This window comes from Eschrichtius robustus, chromosome 2, assembly GCF_028021215.1.
Source record: "Eschrichtius robustus isolate mEscRob2 chromosome 2, mEscRob2.pri, whole genome shotgun sequence".
NCBI lineage: Eukaryota > Metazoa > Chordata > Mammalia > Artiodactyla > Eschrichtiidae > Eschrichtius > Eschrichtius robustus.
Genome location: NC_090825.1, coordinates 118,482,203 through 118,497,803, shown reverse-complemented (window position 1 = coordinate 118,497,803; position 15,601 = coordinate 118,482,203). Strand labels below are relative to the sequence as shown.

Here is a 15,601-nt window from a genome sequence, read left to right as displayed (position 1 = left end):
CATGCTTATAAGGTTTCATAACACCTATATATTAACTTGGATTTATGATCTCAGATTCAATTAGAGATTAGTGGCAGGCCTAACTTAATTAAAAGCACGCGCTTAAAACCCTTAAAACTGAGGCCTGGTACCTGTGGTAGTCACCACTCAACCAGTACTACTATTATTACTTTTCATGGAAGCTTTCAGTTTGTCTCATAATAATCCAGGTGTGTTAAGAGTCTAAGAGTATGATCTATCAAGACAGTCTCTTGGCCTTGGATTGCAAATTTAGATGTCTTTAGGGCCAAGGGAGGAAGCATAAATAAGTTAAGCAGGCTACATAGAAGATGATAAAAAGGAGAAGGGACTGCAGTAAAATGAAGGACTTTTGGCATTTTTGATAAACTCCAGCCACAATTCAGTTCCAGTAGGTTTTGTAGCATTCCAGTTGGGAATGCTAGCCCAGTAGTGCCAGATATTTCTATTTTTCAGAAGAAACCAGAAATCTCTATTTTTTTAAAAAAAACAAAAATTGTTTTTTAAAAAACAAATATCATAGCCAGCATTCAGATTTCCCTAATTAGGTCATTTAAAAAAAAACAATTTGTTTGTTCAAATCACAATTCCAGGTAAGGTCCATTGTGATATTCTACTAAGTTTCATTTGAACTATAGGTTTTCCTCCCTCTCTTTAATCCTTGCTCTTGTTATAAAAAATTTGTTGAAGAAACTGTTTGACCTGTAGAGTTTTCCATAATCTTAAATTTGCTGATTGCATCCCTTGGTGCTATAAATTCATATTTTTATATGAAGTCTCTCAAATTTAAAATGTTGAGCTACCCAGACAAAACATACTTTATCTTTGGGTCTGATTCAACCTGAGGGCCAGTATTTTGCAACTTCTTTGTTCAATTTATCTGTAAAAGGAGGAAGAAAGCACCAGGAATTGAGTCAGAAAGAAGTCAAACTATTACTGTGACAATTTGGTGATGGTGATTCCTTCACACATCACATACATACACAAACACACACATGGGGAAGAAATTGAATATATCCTTTTTTTTCCTCCTATGCTTTCCCCATTTCAAATAATATTCTGGACTTGTTAGGGTTAAACTTGTGCTCACAGAAATAGGAGGCTCAGACACATGGTTATATATGCAACAGGGTCAAGCAGAGCCTTTCCCCCAATAACACACTCCAGGTTATGTCTGTTGAGGGAATTTGTCACAGTTTCCAGTTCTTTCTTCATGGGAAAGGAGTTTGTACAGGGACTTAGTTAACCAGGGGTAATGGGTGTCTAGGCCCTAGAGTGGTGCAGATTTTGCTGGTGTTTGCATGATGCCAGTCATCCAGTGCTTCAGTCTGAAGAGATTATTAAGGTCCATCCTAAGTGCAGAAAATACTATGTTTGCTTTTCTTTCAATAATGCAAAATATGTTTTCCCTCTATATTGAGAGTCCACTTTTGTTAGGAAAAAATTTAGTGTATGTGTATAAAAATGTCTGTTGGGATTTATAATAAAATGTTAACCACATTTATCCCTAAGAAATTCCCATCATCTATAATAGCTTAAGTCTCTAAGGATCAGGAAAATTTATTTATTCAATAAGCATTTAGTGTGTTCATCTCTTTACTAAGTATACTAAACATTAAACACTGAAAACTTGTAAGGAATTCAAGGCAATTTTTCCCCCTTTTTTCCTCCCGTTTCTAGTTGGATATGAACCTGAACGAGGAAAAACAGCAACCTTTGAGGGAGAAGGACATTATCATCAAGAGAGAGATGGTGTCCCAGTACTTGCACACCTCCAAGGCTGTGAGTCCTGGGGCAGGTACCCATGACATGGGAGACTGTGCCCTTATCTTGGACCTGTTTGTTTTGCTACTTTTATAGAACATTTCATGTCCGCATCAGTTCTATTTCATTCTTTCATATAAACCTACTCATTTTTTACTCTCATTTGAGTTACTTTTCTTACATAATTTTGCTTGATTCGATCTTCATGAAGTATGTATGGGTAATGGGAAGGAAATTCTGAGTCTCACATAGTTTGGTGGTATGTGTAATGGGTGTTTGCCCTCATATTGTTTAAACTGTTAACTAATTCTGGTCCAATTTATGACTGAGTCCAGTGCTTACTAATCTCTATATGCTCCTTTCCAGGGCATGAGTCAAAAGGAGAGCTCTAGGTCAGCCATGATGTACATTCAGGAGCTGAGGTCGGGCTTGCGGGATGTGCCTCTGCTTAGCTGCCTGGAGTCCCTTCGTGTCTCCCTCAACAACAACCCTGTCAGGTGAGGATTCTGAGGTAGTAACAGGAGTGAGAGCCCAATGTTGGAGCTCACTGGTGGGGATTAGAGATCAAAGGAGTCAAGGAAGTATGAGAATGTTTTGGATTGGGAGTAAAGAGTTGCCAGGATACACTTTATTTTGGTGGATATTTATTGATTTGATTTGATATTGCATCGTCTTTGTCTCTTCCTTACAGTTGGGTGCAAACATTTGGTGCTGAGGGCCTGGCTTCCTTGTTGGACATCCTTAAACGACTTCATGATGAGAAAGATGAGACTGCTGGGTGAGGACTTCCAAGTCTTGGCATCTTCTAGGTGGAGGGTAGTAGAGGACTTGGCTGTTGGCTCTAAAGGAGAAAATGGCAGTTAAATGGAAAGTTATGGACTAGGATATTATGCTGTTAGCTGAGAATGGGGTTTATCATAGGGGTGACTGGAGAATGAATGATGATTATAGGTACAGGAAAAGGAGGAACTTAAATTTCACGGTGAATAACACAAGATATATACCACATAAGATTGTGAGTCTCCCAGCACAGGTTCTTATCCAGTCTGGAAATAGGGTCTGATTGAGTCTAAAGCTCTCCTGTGATCTGGTCTGGGTCATATCTCATTTGGAAGTCTTATAATACACTTGATCAGTTTGGGACTAGCTTTATGATAGTCTTCAGGATTGGAATAATTCTGGGGATACCTTGCACTGTCTTAGGTTAGGCTACCTTGAAGCCAGCCTGACCCAAAATGATTTCTCTACTTCCTGGGATCTTTCCAAAACAAAACACAGGACCTCTACCTCCTGAACGTACAGACTTGAAACCTCTGACGCAGTGAGGCAAGCAGTAATAGGTGGGATGTTATCCTGATAGAATTTAGCCCTTAGGAGCCTACAGGGAGTTAAAGGGAAGATTTTAATGTAATACTGAATTCTTGGTTTATGAGAGGATTAACCAATGGTTCTTTCTTCAGCTACCTCTTTTTGCCAGTGTTTTAGGGTAGAGTGCTATGTGCTAGAATTTACTCAGCTACTAGTTGGGAGTGTTCCTAAGACCCTTGTTTACAAGATTGAAAAGTCAAATGGGGGAGGGGTATAGAATAAAGGGACTTCACTGATTATGTCTTCTACATGCAGAAGCTACGATAGCCGTAACAAGCATGAGATCATCCGCTGCTTGAAAGCTTTTATGAACAACAAGGTGAGATATTTCCCATTCTCATTCAACCCCCATCGTGACCGCTGTTTTTTCTCTTCTGTTGGCAAACTCAAAAAAAGACCTAGGAATATGAGGTTCAAGGCTTCTAGCTTTCCCTTTTAGTATCGTAACTTTTTGATCGCCACATACACATACTTTTATGATCTTTTCCCTCAGTTGTAATGTCTGTTTCAGAGGATAGGCTTAATTTTCTTCTTCTGTTTATACTTTCTTTTGCTAATTCTTAAATTTCCTGACCTGTAGTTATTATTTTTGGAAGGTTTACTTTATTTTCGTCTTATTTGTTGTTGTTTTTTCCCCAGTCTATTCCTACTGTACAATCTTTTCTTCCTTCCTTCCTTCCTTCTTTCTTTTTCTTTCTCTTTCTCTTTCTCTCTCTCTGTCTTTCTTTTTCTCTTTCTCTTTTTCTTTTTCTTTTTTTGTCTGTTTAGTATTTCAACTTAGGGAACCTACAGTTATTTGTTCCTGAGTGCAAATCTGTCTTCCTCACTGTTTAATTTTGTTATAATTACTCCACTGGCTTAGGGGGAGCATTGAAAAGAAACATAAGAATCAAAGTTTCTATTCTTGGAAGACATAGAATTCTGTTGTGTCTGTTAGAAAATTATTTTGCTCTGCTCATTTCTGTTTAGCTATATTGGAAAAAGTGTTCTACCCTATATTAGTTTGCTAGGGTTGCTATAACAAAGTACTACAAACTGGGTGTCTTAAACAACAGAAGTTCATTTATCTCACAGTTCTAGAGGCGATAAGTCCAAGATAAGGTGTTGATAGGTTTGGTTCCTTCTGAAGGCTGTGAGAGAGGGTATGTCCCATGCCTCTCTCCTAGCTTCTGGTGTCTTGCTGGCAATCTTTGACATTCCTTGGCTTGTAGATGCATCACTCCAATCTCTGCTTTTGTGTTCACATGGCGTTCTCCCTGTGTGCACGTCTGTGTCCAAATTTCTCCTTTTTATGAAGATAACCGTTATATGGGATTAAGAGCCCACCCTACTCTAGTCTGACCTCATGGTAATCTAATTACACCTTCCAATGACACTATTTCCAAATAAGGTTACGTTCTGAGGTAATGGGGGTTAGGACTTAAACATACGAATTTTGGGAGGAACACCATTCAATCCATAAGAACCCGTAAACTTGTCCTTGGTTAGATGCTCTCATTTTTAAGCCTCCCTTTTCTCTTTTTGTCCTACCAGTTTGGAATCAAGACCATGTTGGAGACAGAAGAAGGAATTCTGCTGCTGGTCAGAGCCATGGATCCTGCTGTTCCCAACATGATGATTGATGCAGCTAAGCTGCTTTCTGCTCTTTGTATCCTACCACAGCCAGAAGACATGTATGTGACTGGAATTATTTCTCTTCTCTATTTTTTTTTATCGTCTTCCTTAGTCTAGAGGAATATTAAGTTGCTTGGGTGTCCACTTAGTCTTAAATACTAGGTAAGACTATATTTCTTACATGAACACTGTGTATCTTAATATTTAAGAAAGATTGTTAAGAGATGGAAGCTGTTCTGCATGTACCACTGGTTATCAAAGGTACAGCAGGATCTCCTAGATCTCCATTAATGTCTGTATTGTCTAGGACAAGGGTTTCTTTTTACATTTTTTTAAAATTCAGAAGTAACACAACATTATTTTTAAAATTCAAACAACATAGAAGTATATGAAGTACAATTTAACAACGTCATCCCTTTGGCAAACCCTATTCTGCAGAGGTAACCACTGTTAATGGTGTGGTACAGTCTCACAGATCATTTTCTAGCACAGACAAATATTTACTAAATTCTAACACACCTGCCACTCCGAAAGATGGTTTCTTAGAATTAAGGAAAGATGGCTTATGCCTATAAAACCAATCTCATGTATAGGATAGATTTTTTTTGTGTGGAGGGGTTTGGTTTAACAAAAGCTAAATCATACCACCATTCTTTTCAACTTAACAGTAGCTCTTGGACATTCTTCTCTGGCAGTACTTCTAGGTCTATCTTATTATCTTTAGTGGCTGTTTAGCATTTCATACTCTGTATGTCCCATAATTTAATGATTCCTTCATTGCTAGACTTTTAGGTAGAATTTTTTTTTAGCACATTCTGACCCCTGCTCCAGATGATAAAAAATTTTATTATTAATTCTTGTGCATATATTCTTTGTACATATATTATTTCATATTTATGTGTTTATGTTGGATAGATTTTCTAGAAGTAGGCCAATGTTATGTGCATTAAAAAATTGGTACTGTTAAATGCCCCTCCAAAAGTTGTACCAATTTATATGCCATAGAACATGGGGTCTTAATTTGGTAAATATAGGTAGGAGTCTGGGGCGGATTTTAGGGAGTGCATTTTTCTGAAGAGATGGTCCTTAGTTTCCTGTTGATCTGGCCTCTGCCTTAGGTGATGAGAAGAATAATGTGAGAAATCCAGAACATTGATAATGTCTGTTTCCTAACTGATCTGTGCCTCTGTATAATATACCTGTTGTGTACCTGTCTGTGTCAGAGCACCTGACCAGTTCTCTCCCTTTCCTTACTCTCTGGCAGGAATGAAAGAGTTTTGGAGGCGATGACAGAAAGAGCTGAAATGGATGAGGTGGAACGTTTTCAGCCACTGCTGGATGGATTAAAAAGTGGGACCTCCATTGCTCTCAAGGCATGTATACCTATGAAACTTGGCCCAAAAGTAGAATTCAAGATAGAAAGACTTAAGTTCATTTGACCTTTTAAGAGAACACGTGGAGTGGTTACCAATGATATATGTATTTCAGAGTTCTTTCTGAAGGGAAAATGATTACCCTTCTCTCCAAGAAGGCAGAGAAAGAACCGTTTTCCTCATTATGAGATGGAAAAAAGGCATGGTATTTATTTACAAGCTAGAAAAATCAAGGCCTAGAACAAATTATACCATAGAATCCCTGGAATACTTTAGACCTCTGAGCTCTCCAGACCTGTGTTTAAACCAAGTTGTATTGCTATATATAAGGAAGTCATTCTTGTAGTTTTTGTACTGAATCTTCTAGGTTATATTTGGGGGCCTCAGAATGCATGTAAAGAGAATGGAATCTTGATCTCTAGGAGTTAACATTGACACAGCTGCTGAATTTTCTTATTTTAGGTGGGATGCCTACAGCTGATCAATGCTCTCATCACACCAGCTGAAGAACTTGACTTCCGAGTTCACATCCGAAGCGAACTGATGCGCTTGGGGCTGCATCAAGTGTTGCAGGTGAGATGCAACACTTCATTAGAAAGGCTGGGCTGGTTCCTTCCTGCTCTTACAACCCCATCATCCCTGGGATGACTTTGGTTTTCAGTTTAAAAACCAGGTTGAGGGAGTGCCCTGGTGGTCTAGTGGTTAGGATTCAGCACTTTCACTGCCGTGGGCCGGGTTCAATTCCTGGTTGGGGAACTGAGATCCCGCAAGCCATGCGGCACGCCAAAATTTTAAAAATTAAAAAAAAAAAAAAAAAAACAGGTTGAAATGTTTGGGGTTTTAACCAGCATAGGACACTTTTGGGTTCCCTGGCCTATACTTTTGCTGTTGACAGGACCTTCGAGAGATTGAAAATGATGATATGAGAGTGCAACTAAATGTGTTTGATGAACAAGGAGAAGAAGATTCCTATGACCTGAAGGGACGGCTGGATGACATTCGAATGGAGATGGAATATCCTTTTACTGACTGGGTTGAAGACACAAGACATTGAGTTGCATTCAGTTGTAGATCCCTGTAAGGAATGGTGTGGAGTTGATGACTTACACTAGGGCATTAGCCCTGTCTTCTTTGTAGATTAGGCAGGTGCCTTTTGATTGCCATTGGATATATTTACCTCAGTGTGGACCAGAGAAGTTGGGAAAGGTGATCTGAGGGTTGCTCAACATGGAAGCAGCCATCAAAATTAGTATAGACCTCCTAGAACATGATAGCTTAGCTTATTAAGATGTAGAGCTGGTTTTTGGAGAACACAGACAAGTCAGGGAGTGAGGTTGTAATTTGCTCTCTTGTATGTGTCCTTGAGACGGAAATGGGGAGTAATTTGGTTACCTATTGATACTTGCCCCAAGTGCCTTTAAGGCAGTTACCTTTTTGTGTCTGTCTACTGCTCGATTTTCAAGCCAAGTACTAGGAGTTTTCTATCTCTGTGTACAGTACCCCCTGACTCACTGGACCCCTGGCCAAAGAAAGTTTATAGAGCTTAAAGTTCAGGGCAGGGTTTACAGGAGGAACAGCTGTTAGAATAGAAGTGCCATCTTGCTACTTCTCCCGAGAGTTGGGCAAGCTACCTGTCAAACATAGTTTCTAAATATATGCTTTCCTTAGCCTCTTCTCCTTTTCCACTGATTTAAATGAAGTCTTCCAGATTCTCTTAAACACAGTGAAGGATTCAAAGGCAGAGCAACACTTCCTGTCCGTACTGCAGCACCTACTCTTAGTCCGAAATGACTATGAGGCCAGGTAAGATGGTACACCTGTGGAAAGTTTTGAATTTGAGCCTAAGTGGAGAGTGCAAAATTCTTAAATTCAAAGATTGTCTGTAGAGAGGAAAGGAAAAGACAAAGACATGGATTAGAGTTCATTTTTAGTTTCAGACATAAAGGGAGTTGCCAGTTGTCCCTTTAATCCAACTGAAAGGCATCTCTATGGAAGAGATGAGAGTGTGTAAGGTGAACTGCCTCCCTCTTTTGGAATGGGGTGGTGGGGTGGAGTAAAGATGATAGCAAAGGAAGGCAGCAATTTAAAGTTCATTCATGTTGGAACATGAGATTCAAGCAGTAGAGTAGAGATTCAGCAATAGTACTATCCATCACAGGCAGGATCAAGCTCAAATTTTAGATGGAAAAGGATTTGCACTCGGAGGCAGATGGCAAGAAGTTTTGACTATCTGAAGTAGATGGGGTAGCTGATGTGGAAGAGGGGGATTTCTTAGCATGGCAGCAATACTCTGTTAATTTTATGAAAAGGTCTTTTCCAGAACATTTATCCTCAGGTCCTTCTGCTGTCAAAGCAGTTACCTTTCTTGATCCTGAATACCAAAATTATATTTTGGTTTTCCTTTAATAACCTTATTTTGTTTCTTCTGTAGACCACAGTACTATAAGTTGATTGAAGAATGTATTTCTCAGATAGTTCTGCACAAGAATGGGGCTGATCCTGACTTCAAGTGCCGGCACCTCCAGATTGATATTGAGGGATTGATTGGTAAGCATATTTGCCTGTCTGGTTCCATAAAACATCTCTTCTATCTTTCATTTTGCATCTTCCTTTCAGTGAAAATTTCAGAGAAGATACTTTTCTAGCCCCCGGTATTTCCATTTTCACCCTTTCTTAGGTGATATAACCAATATATGTGCTAGGAATATACAGGCCTTTAGTTTATTTCTACATAATTCTAAAAATTTATCCTGTCTCATACACCACCCCACCTTTTGAAGGGACTTCAGCTATTGTCTGCTACTCCTGCTGGTCCCAGAGATTCATAAATATTACTTGTAGGTGTTCTCTGTGCCACCCAGCATGGTGGCCTTACTGCATAACAGGCACTCAGAAAGTATATGTTGAACTTAACTGAAAGTTCCATTTCTTTGTCTAGTACAGAACATTAAGAAGGATAAGAAAAATAAACAAAAAGAACAAAGACTGCCCTTTGGTTATGTGGAAGGGCTTAGGCAGTGAGAGGGGAAGACGAGAATTGGGAACTTGACTTTCTGACTGTTGGCCTTCTTTTTAGATCAAATGATTGATAAAACAAAGGTGGAGAAATCTGAAGCCAAAGCTACAGAGCTGGAAAAAAAGGTATGTAAGAGAGATCAAAAATAATTGGAGTATATCTTTCTTTGTCTAAGGATTTTGATTTTTCTGACATGTGAAACAATTACCTGTGATATATTCAGTGTTCAGCACACAATAGCAGTTCCTAGGGGAAACCTTTCTGGTGTAGGTTACTCAGTGGAGAAAGTGGTATGGATGTGATCATGAGGAGCTAGTCAGTCGTGAGTTTGCACAGTTCTTGGGCCCCTGAGCAGGAGGAAAGACAGGTGACACTCTCATATAACATTGACAGCACTCGAGTTTGCTTGGCGTCTCAGGCCTTTTATCCATAGAACAATAGGAACTGGAATATGTCTGAATTCTCTTTTTCTCTTTGATTAAGGACTCCTATTGTTGATAGGTTTTTGATCTATGAGACTACTGGGATTGTGCACCTTAGCTGTCCTGGTTAAATGTCTTTAAAATCTTAGTTGTTGCTGTTTTTTAAAATAACTCAAAGTATAGATAGACTATGGAAATAATCCCTGGCTTCCCACTCCTTTAACCTTGATTTTAAGGTCGAAATCATGGTGGCCTTTTTTCCAGGCATCCCTTGGGTCTGTGAGCTCAACAGATCAAGGATTAGCACAAAACAGTAAATTATGGGGAATAACACCTGGGCTTTGCTGAGATGGGGAGCTTACCGGGAGCCTGATTTCTTTCTCCTCTAGCTGGACTCAGAGTTAACAGCCCGACATGAGCTACAGGTGGAAATGAAAAAGATGGAAAGTGACTTTGAGCAGAAGCTCCAGGATCTTCAGGGAGAAAAGGATGCATTGGATTCTGAAAAGGAAAAAATTGCCACAGAGAAACAGAACCTGGAAGCAGAAGTGTCTCAGCTCACAGGAGAGGTAATATCTGAACAGGGAAGGCAGAGTGACCTGTAACTGCCATCAGCAGCCTCAGGGTGAGCTTGTGTTGGAGCAGGACTCTGTCATCTTACTCCCAGGGAGGGTTCAGATACTAATAGGTAATCTACTTAGATGGCGCATATTTTTAAAATCATAAGCTGTTTTGTTTTGGGAGTAAGTAATACATAAGATAGAAAATTTGGAAAATACAGAACAACACAAAGAATAAATGAGTCACAGTACTACCCAGAAATAAAGATAATAGCCTTCTAATAAACTTAGGAGTAAATACTAAATAAACTGTTCTCGTATTTGCTATTTTTCTCTTATTTTAGTCATCTCTGGACAGATTTATGCCCACACACTCTCTCTGCAGTTATAGATATTTGTATGATCTGTGATACTTGATAACTTGATCACCTATGTGGTTATATCATTACCTGTATAGCACATATGTTAATTATGTACCTAGAATATTTGATTTACTTGATCATTGCATTTTCTTTCTTTTTTTAAAAATTAATTAATTAATTAATTACTTTTATTTTTGGCTGCGTTGGGTCTTTGTTGCTGCGCTGGGCTTTCTCTAGTTGCGGTGAGCGGGGGCTACTCTTCGTTGCTGTGTGCAGGCTTCTCATTGCGGTGGCTTCTCTTGTTGCGGAGCATGGGCTCTAGGCACGTGGGCTTCAGTAGTTGCAGCATGCAGGCTCAGTAGTTGTGGCTCGCAGGCTCTAGAGCTCAGGCTCTGTAGTTGTGGTGCACAGGCTTAGCTGCTCCGCGGCATGTGGGATCTTCCCAGACCAGGGATTGAACCCGTGTCCCTGCGTTGGCAGGCAGATTCTTAACCACTGCGCTACCAGGGAAGTCCTGATCTTTGCATTTTCTAATCAAAGAGAGAGTTTAACATAAACTTTGAAGTTGCCTTTTTAATGCAGAGCATAGTGAACTAGGAACATGAAGACCTGAATTCTAGTTTTGTCTCTGTCACTAAATAGCTATGTGACTTCAGGTGGAGCCTTTCAACTGTCTGACTCCTTTCTCTCCCTTCATGTGTAAAATGAGAAGTTTGGATTAAGTAATTTCTTAGGTCCTTTCCAGCCCCAGTGGTCCCTGAAGTGGAGTGAGAAGTACTCCCATTGGTGTTATTTCTGTAGGTTGCCAAGCTGTCCAAGGAACTGGAAGATGCCAAGAAAGAAGTGGCTTCACTCTCCACTGCAGTTACTGCTTTAGCCCCTCCTAACAGTGCTACTTTTCCCCCTGCCCCTCCTTTACCTGGTGACTCTGAACCTGTCATTCCCCCCTCACCCCCTTTACCAGGAGAGGTTAGCATAGCCTCCACACCCCCTCTTCCTGGGGGTGGGGCCATTCCTCCTCCACCACCTCCTCCTCCTCCTCTGCCTGGGGGTGCCTACATCCCCCCACCCCCTCCTCTGCCTGGAGGTGCCTGCATCCCCCCACCTCCCCCTTTGCCTGGGGGTGCCTATATCCCCCCACCCCCTCCTCTGCCTGGGGGTGCCTACATCCCCCCACCCCCTCCTCTGCCTGGGGGTGCCTGCATCCCCCCACCCCCCCCTTTGCCTGGGGCTGCCTGCATCCCCCCACCCCCTCCTCTGCCTGGGGGTGCCTGCATCCCCCCACCTCCCCCTTTGCCTGGGGGTGTTGGCATCCCCCCACCTCCTCCTCCCTTGCCTGGAGGACCAGGAATGCTACCTCCCCCTCCCCCTCTTCCTGGTGGAATCCCTCCACCCCCTCCATTTTCTGGAGGCCCTGGTATTCCTCCACCTCTCCCTTTTGGAGTTCCTGCAGCCCCAGTTCTGCCATTTGGATTAACCCCAAAGAAACTTTACAAGCCAGAGGTACAGCTCCGGAGGCCAAACTGGTCCAAGGTGAGAATTTCTGTCCATCTCTTCATCTGTAGATTTTAAGAAACCACTTCAGTTTCCTACTTTGTGTTTTGTGCATGGTTTGGCTTCCCTTTCTTATGGCTCACATCTGTCTGTCTTCAAGTTCCACTCATGTATATGTTTATTCAGCAGATAATAGGCATATCCTATATGCTGGATATCACTTGGGAGAGTTCTTCGAGCCCTATACTCTGCTGCAAAACCTAAACTTATCCTTAAGTTAATGTTTTTGCCCTTTTCTCTGAGGATACGAGTGCCATGGGATACCACACAGTTTGATAATAGTCATTTCACCAATCTGCAAGGTACTGATAACTTTGCTGATCCAAAAATCATGGATTTATGAATACAACTCCCTACCACTCCCACCGCCCCCCCGCCACACCCTGGTAAATAAGTTACACAGGATATGTTTGCATGGCCCAGTAAGTGTTTGAGAGCGCTGTGATTCTGCATCAGCCTTTTGCTTCTGGAAACCAAGTTAAAATAAAGGAGCTTAGGGATTTGTTCATAAAATGAACAAATTTGGTACAGTTCGACACCCTGATGGGAAGAGTGTAACGCAGAGCAAGGGAAGATGTGAAATAAAGCCTTAATGCTTCTAAAAGTAGAGGATTTGGGGTTAGAAGGAGGATAAGCAGCATAAGTGATTCTAGTTGTTGAATAATCACCAATAGACACATAACCTGGAATCATCATCTCCTGGTCCCACCACAAAGAGCATAGCTGTTCTCTGTGTCTCAGGTTAGTCTTATTCTAGTATGATGTTGACAATGACCAGCCAGCTGCTTCTTTTGCATCTTAATCAGTTTTCTAGGATGGAAAGTACAGAGCTCAGTTTAGTAACTCTTAACACCTGCCTGTATCCACAGTTTGTCGCTGAGGACCTTTCCCAAGACTGCTTCTGGACAAAGGTGAAGGAGGACCGATTTGAGAACAATGAACTTTTCGCCAAACTTACCCTTACCTTTTCTGCCCAGACCAAGAGTGAGTCCTTTCCTCTTTCATGCAAAGGGCGAGTGTAGGACTTAGAACATTTGTTAAGGGGGTCTCCCATTTCTTTCCCTTCCCTGGGTGAGGGTTGAAGAGAGCTGGGAGTTCCTATTCAGAAGAAAATAAGCTGGTTTTGTATTCTGGGGATGCTGGAGTTGGCAAAGAGAACTGTTGCATGTACGTATTTTTCCCCCCAGTTTTTTTGCATGTAGGTATTTTACATGCATGTAGGTATTTTACACAAGTGTAACTTGTGGGGATATGAGATTAATGTGACAGAGCTCAGGCTGGGCTGAGAGTATCATTTTGATGATACTCTTGAATGGATTCTGGCACTGCCTTTAAGGTGCCATCTTTAGACCTACATATGTAATTGATAAGAGCTGAGCAGAGTCTTTAGTAGGTGAGGTGGCTGAACAACTGTCTTTGTATGATAACAAAGAACCATATGTGATCCCTTTTCTTTTTTCCATTTCTTTCCAATATTTGATGCTTTCTCCTTCCTGGCACTTTGCTCCTGCAGCTTCAAAAGGTAAGAATACAGAAGAGCCTTGTAGTTGGGTCTCTTGAATATTAGAGAAAAAAATGAAACAGATGTAAAGGGATTTCTCTTTAGAAAACTAAGACTAGAAATTGGGGATTGATTTCTCTTTTGCTAGTTTTTTTTTAAGAGTCCAGAAGGACCAGTAGCTCTGATGTTAGCTGACAGGGAAGAAAATTATTTTAAGCTGAAGCTACAGTATACTTGCTCTTTCTTTGGAAGGTGAGGGACAACTTAAATAATAATACTGTTACTTTACATTTGTGTTGTATTTTACAAATTTCAAAGTGCTTTCACATATTTTACCCTATTAGGACTGCAAAGAAACCTTATGAGATAGGTTGGGTGTATATTATCTCCATTCCATAGCTTACATAGCCTGATTAGTTAGGTAGCTTGCCCAAGGGTATAAGACCAGATCCAGGGGTCTTGACTTCTGGTCTGTCTTTTCATATAAATTCTTGCTTTTCTTCTTCACCTTCATATTTTCCCCTTTATCTTAGAAGAGCTGATCTATTTTGCCCTTTTCTTTCTTCACTTCCTAATTCTTGTGGTTTCGTGCTGTTTTGTGATGGGACACTTACAGTTATTTCCCAAGAGGGATGCAGTATTTGAAAGATATTGTCATGTACCTAATGACAGTTATAACCTAATAATCTTGTATTTCCATCTTCCAGCTTTTTTGTTTATTTTAGAGGTTTATTATGACCCTAGTGATGACAATTAAGTGCAACTTCAGAGCACTCCTTCCTTCCCCCTGCCAGTAAATAAGCATTTTTAAAGACAATTACTACTTTTTTCCTTAAGTGATCTGATGGGAGTAGGCTGTACTTCATTCTAATAAGATACCTAACAGAGGGAGTTTTCTGGTGGCCTAGTGGTTAGGATTCGGTGCTTTCACTGCAGAGGCCCGGGTTTGATCCCTAGTCAGGGAATCATCCCGCATGCTGCATGGCATGACACAGCCAAAATACAAAAAAAAAAAAAGAAACCTGTGCCTCTGGCAGCCCCTAGTTACGTGTATGTATCTAGGAGTCAAAGATCACAGTGCTCAGGCCTGCCCTCTTGCCCTAGCATTCCAGGCAAAGTTGCCTTTTCCTCTAAGAGATATATCACCTTATGAACTAAAGTTCAGCTCGGAGAGTTACTTCTACCTGCTGTTAAAAATGCTGTAATAATGACCACTTATACTACTCTAGAATATCAACAAAGACTAGTTGACAATGAAAATCAAAATCAAATTTGCTAAATTTGTAAGTTCACAGAATGTATCCCTGTGTTGGCCTTTGGTGTCATTTCTTTCTGGTGGCTGCATTCTGAGTGCCACTGCAAACGTACACTGACTGGGTCCCTTTTCCTCCCTGCTCTGTCACCATCCTTCTTTTATCCTGTACATTTGTATTGCTGTTGATTGCAGTGGAGTTTTCTGCAGTTTAGTGGTTTGCCTTGGCATTATATTCCCACTGTGAATTGGTATGTAGTGTGTGTGTGTGCATGTGTGTGTGTGTACATATATATATATTTTTTGGCTGCATTGGGTCTTCATTGCTGTGCAAGGGCTTTTCTCTCTAGTTGTGGCGAGCGGGAGCTACTCTTCATTGCGGTGCTTGGGCTTCTCATTGCGGTGGCTTCTCTTGTTGCGGAGCACGGGCTCTAGGCGTGCGGGCTTCAGTAGTTGTGGTTCGCGGGCTCTAGAGCGTAGGCTCAGTAGTTGTGGCACATGGGCTTAGTTGCTCCGTGGCATGTGAGATCTTCCCAGACCAGGGCTTGAACCCATGTCCCCTGCATTGGCAGGCAGATTCTTAACCACTGCGCCACCAGGGAAGTCCTGGTATGTAGTATTTTTTAAATACCTAAGCAAGACCTTATCTCATCGTTTGCTATTTTCAACAGTGTAACCAAACTTTTTAATGTTCCTTTAGCCTTCAATTTCTGCCCTGGAAACTACTTTCTGTTCATTGATGATTCTAACTTCCTGACAGCTTTGGCTCCCCCTCACCCTCTTAAATTATTCTTAGA

General features: G+C 41.0%; 2 protein-coding genes across 2 annotated transcripts in view; both read left to right on the top strand.

Annotated features, from left to right (window-relative positions):
• Nucleotides 1-13,035, top strand: part of LOC137759618 (protein diaphanous homolog 1-like) — a 42,073-nt gene extending 29,038 nt beyond the window's left edge. The window contains 15 exon segments of the mRNA XM_068536064.1: nucleotides 1,699-1,800; nucleotides 2,149-2,279; nucleotides 2,474-2,560; nucleotides 3,406-3,469; nucleotides 4,684-4,823; nucleotides 6,029-6,137; nucleotides 6,600-6,710; nucleotides 7,033-7,151; nucleotides 7,824-7,940; nucleotides 8,569-8,684; nucleotides 9,214-9,278; nucleotides 9,965-10,144; nucleotides 11,299-11,777; nucleotides 11,779-12,030; nucleotides 12,921-13,035. Of these exon segments, the coding sequence (XP_068392165.1) occupies nucleotides 1,699-1,800; nucleotides 2,149-2,279; nucleotides 2,474-2,560; nucleotides 3,406-3,469; nucleotides 4,684-4,823; nucleotides 6,029-6,137; nucleotides 6,600-6,710; nucleotides 7,033-7,151; nucleotides 7,824-7,940; nucleotides 8,569-8,684; nucleotides 9,214-9,278; nucleotides 9,965-10,144; nucleotides 11,299-11,777; nucleotides 11,779-11,974 (2,016 nt within the window). The 3' untranslated portion in view covers nucleotides 11,975-12,030; nucleotides 12,921-13,035.
• Nucleotides 13,036-13,519: 484 nt separating this feature from the next.
• Nucleotides 13,520-15,601, top strand: part of LOC137759619 (protein diaphanous homolog 1-like) — a 62,022-nt gene continuing 59,940 nt past the window's right edge. Inside the window, exon 1 of the mRNA XM_068536065.1 lies at nucleotides 13,520-13,573. Within this exon, the coding sequence (XP_068392166.1) occupies nucleotides 13,531-13,573 (43 nt within the window). The 5' untranslated portion in view covers nucleotides 13,520-13,530. The remainder of the gene's footprint in view (nucleotides 13,574-15,601) is intronic.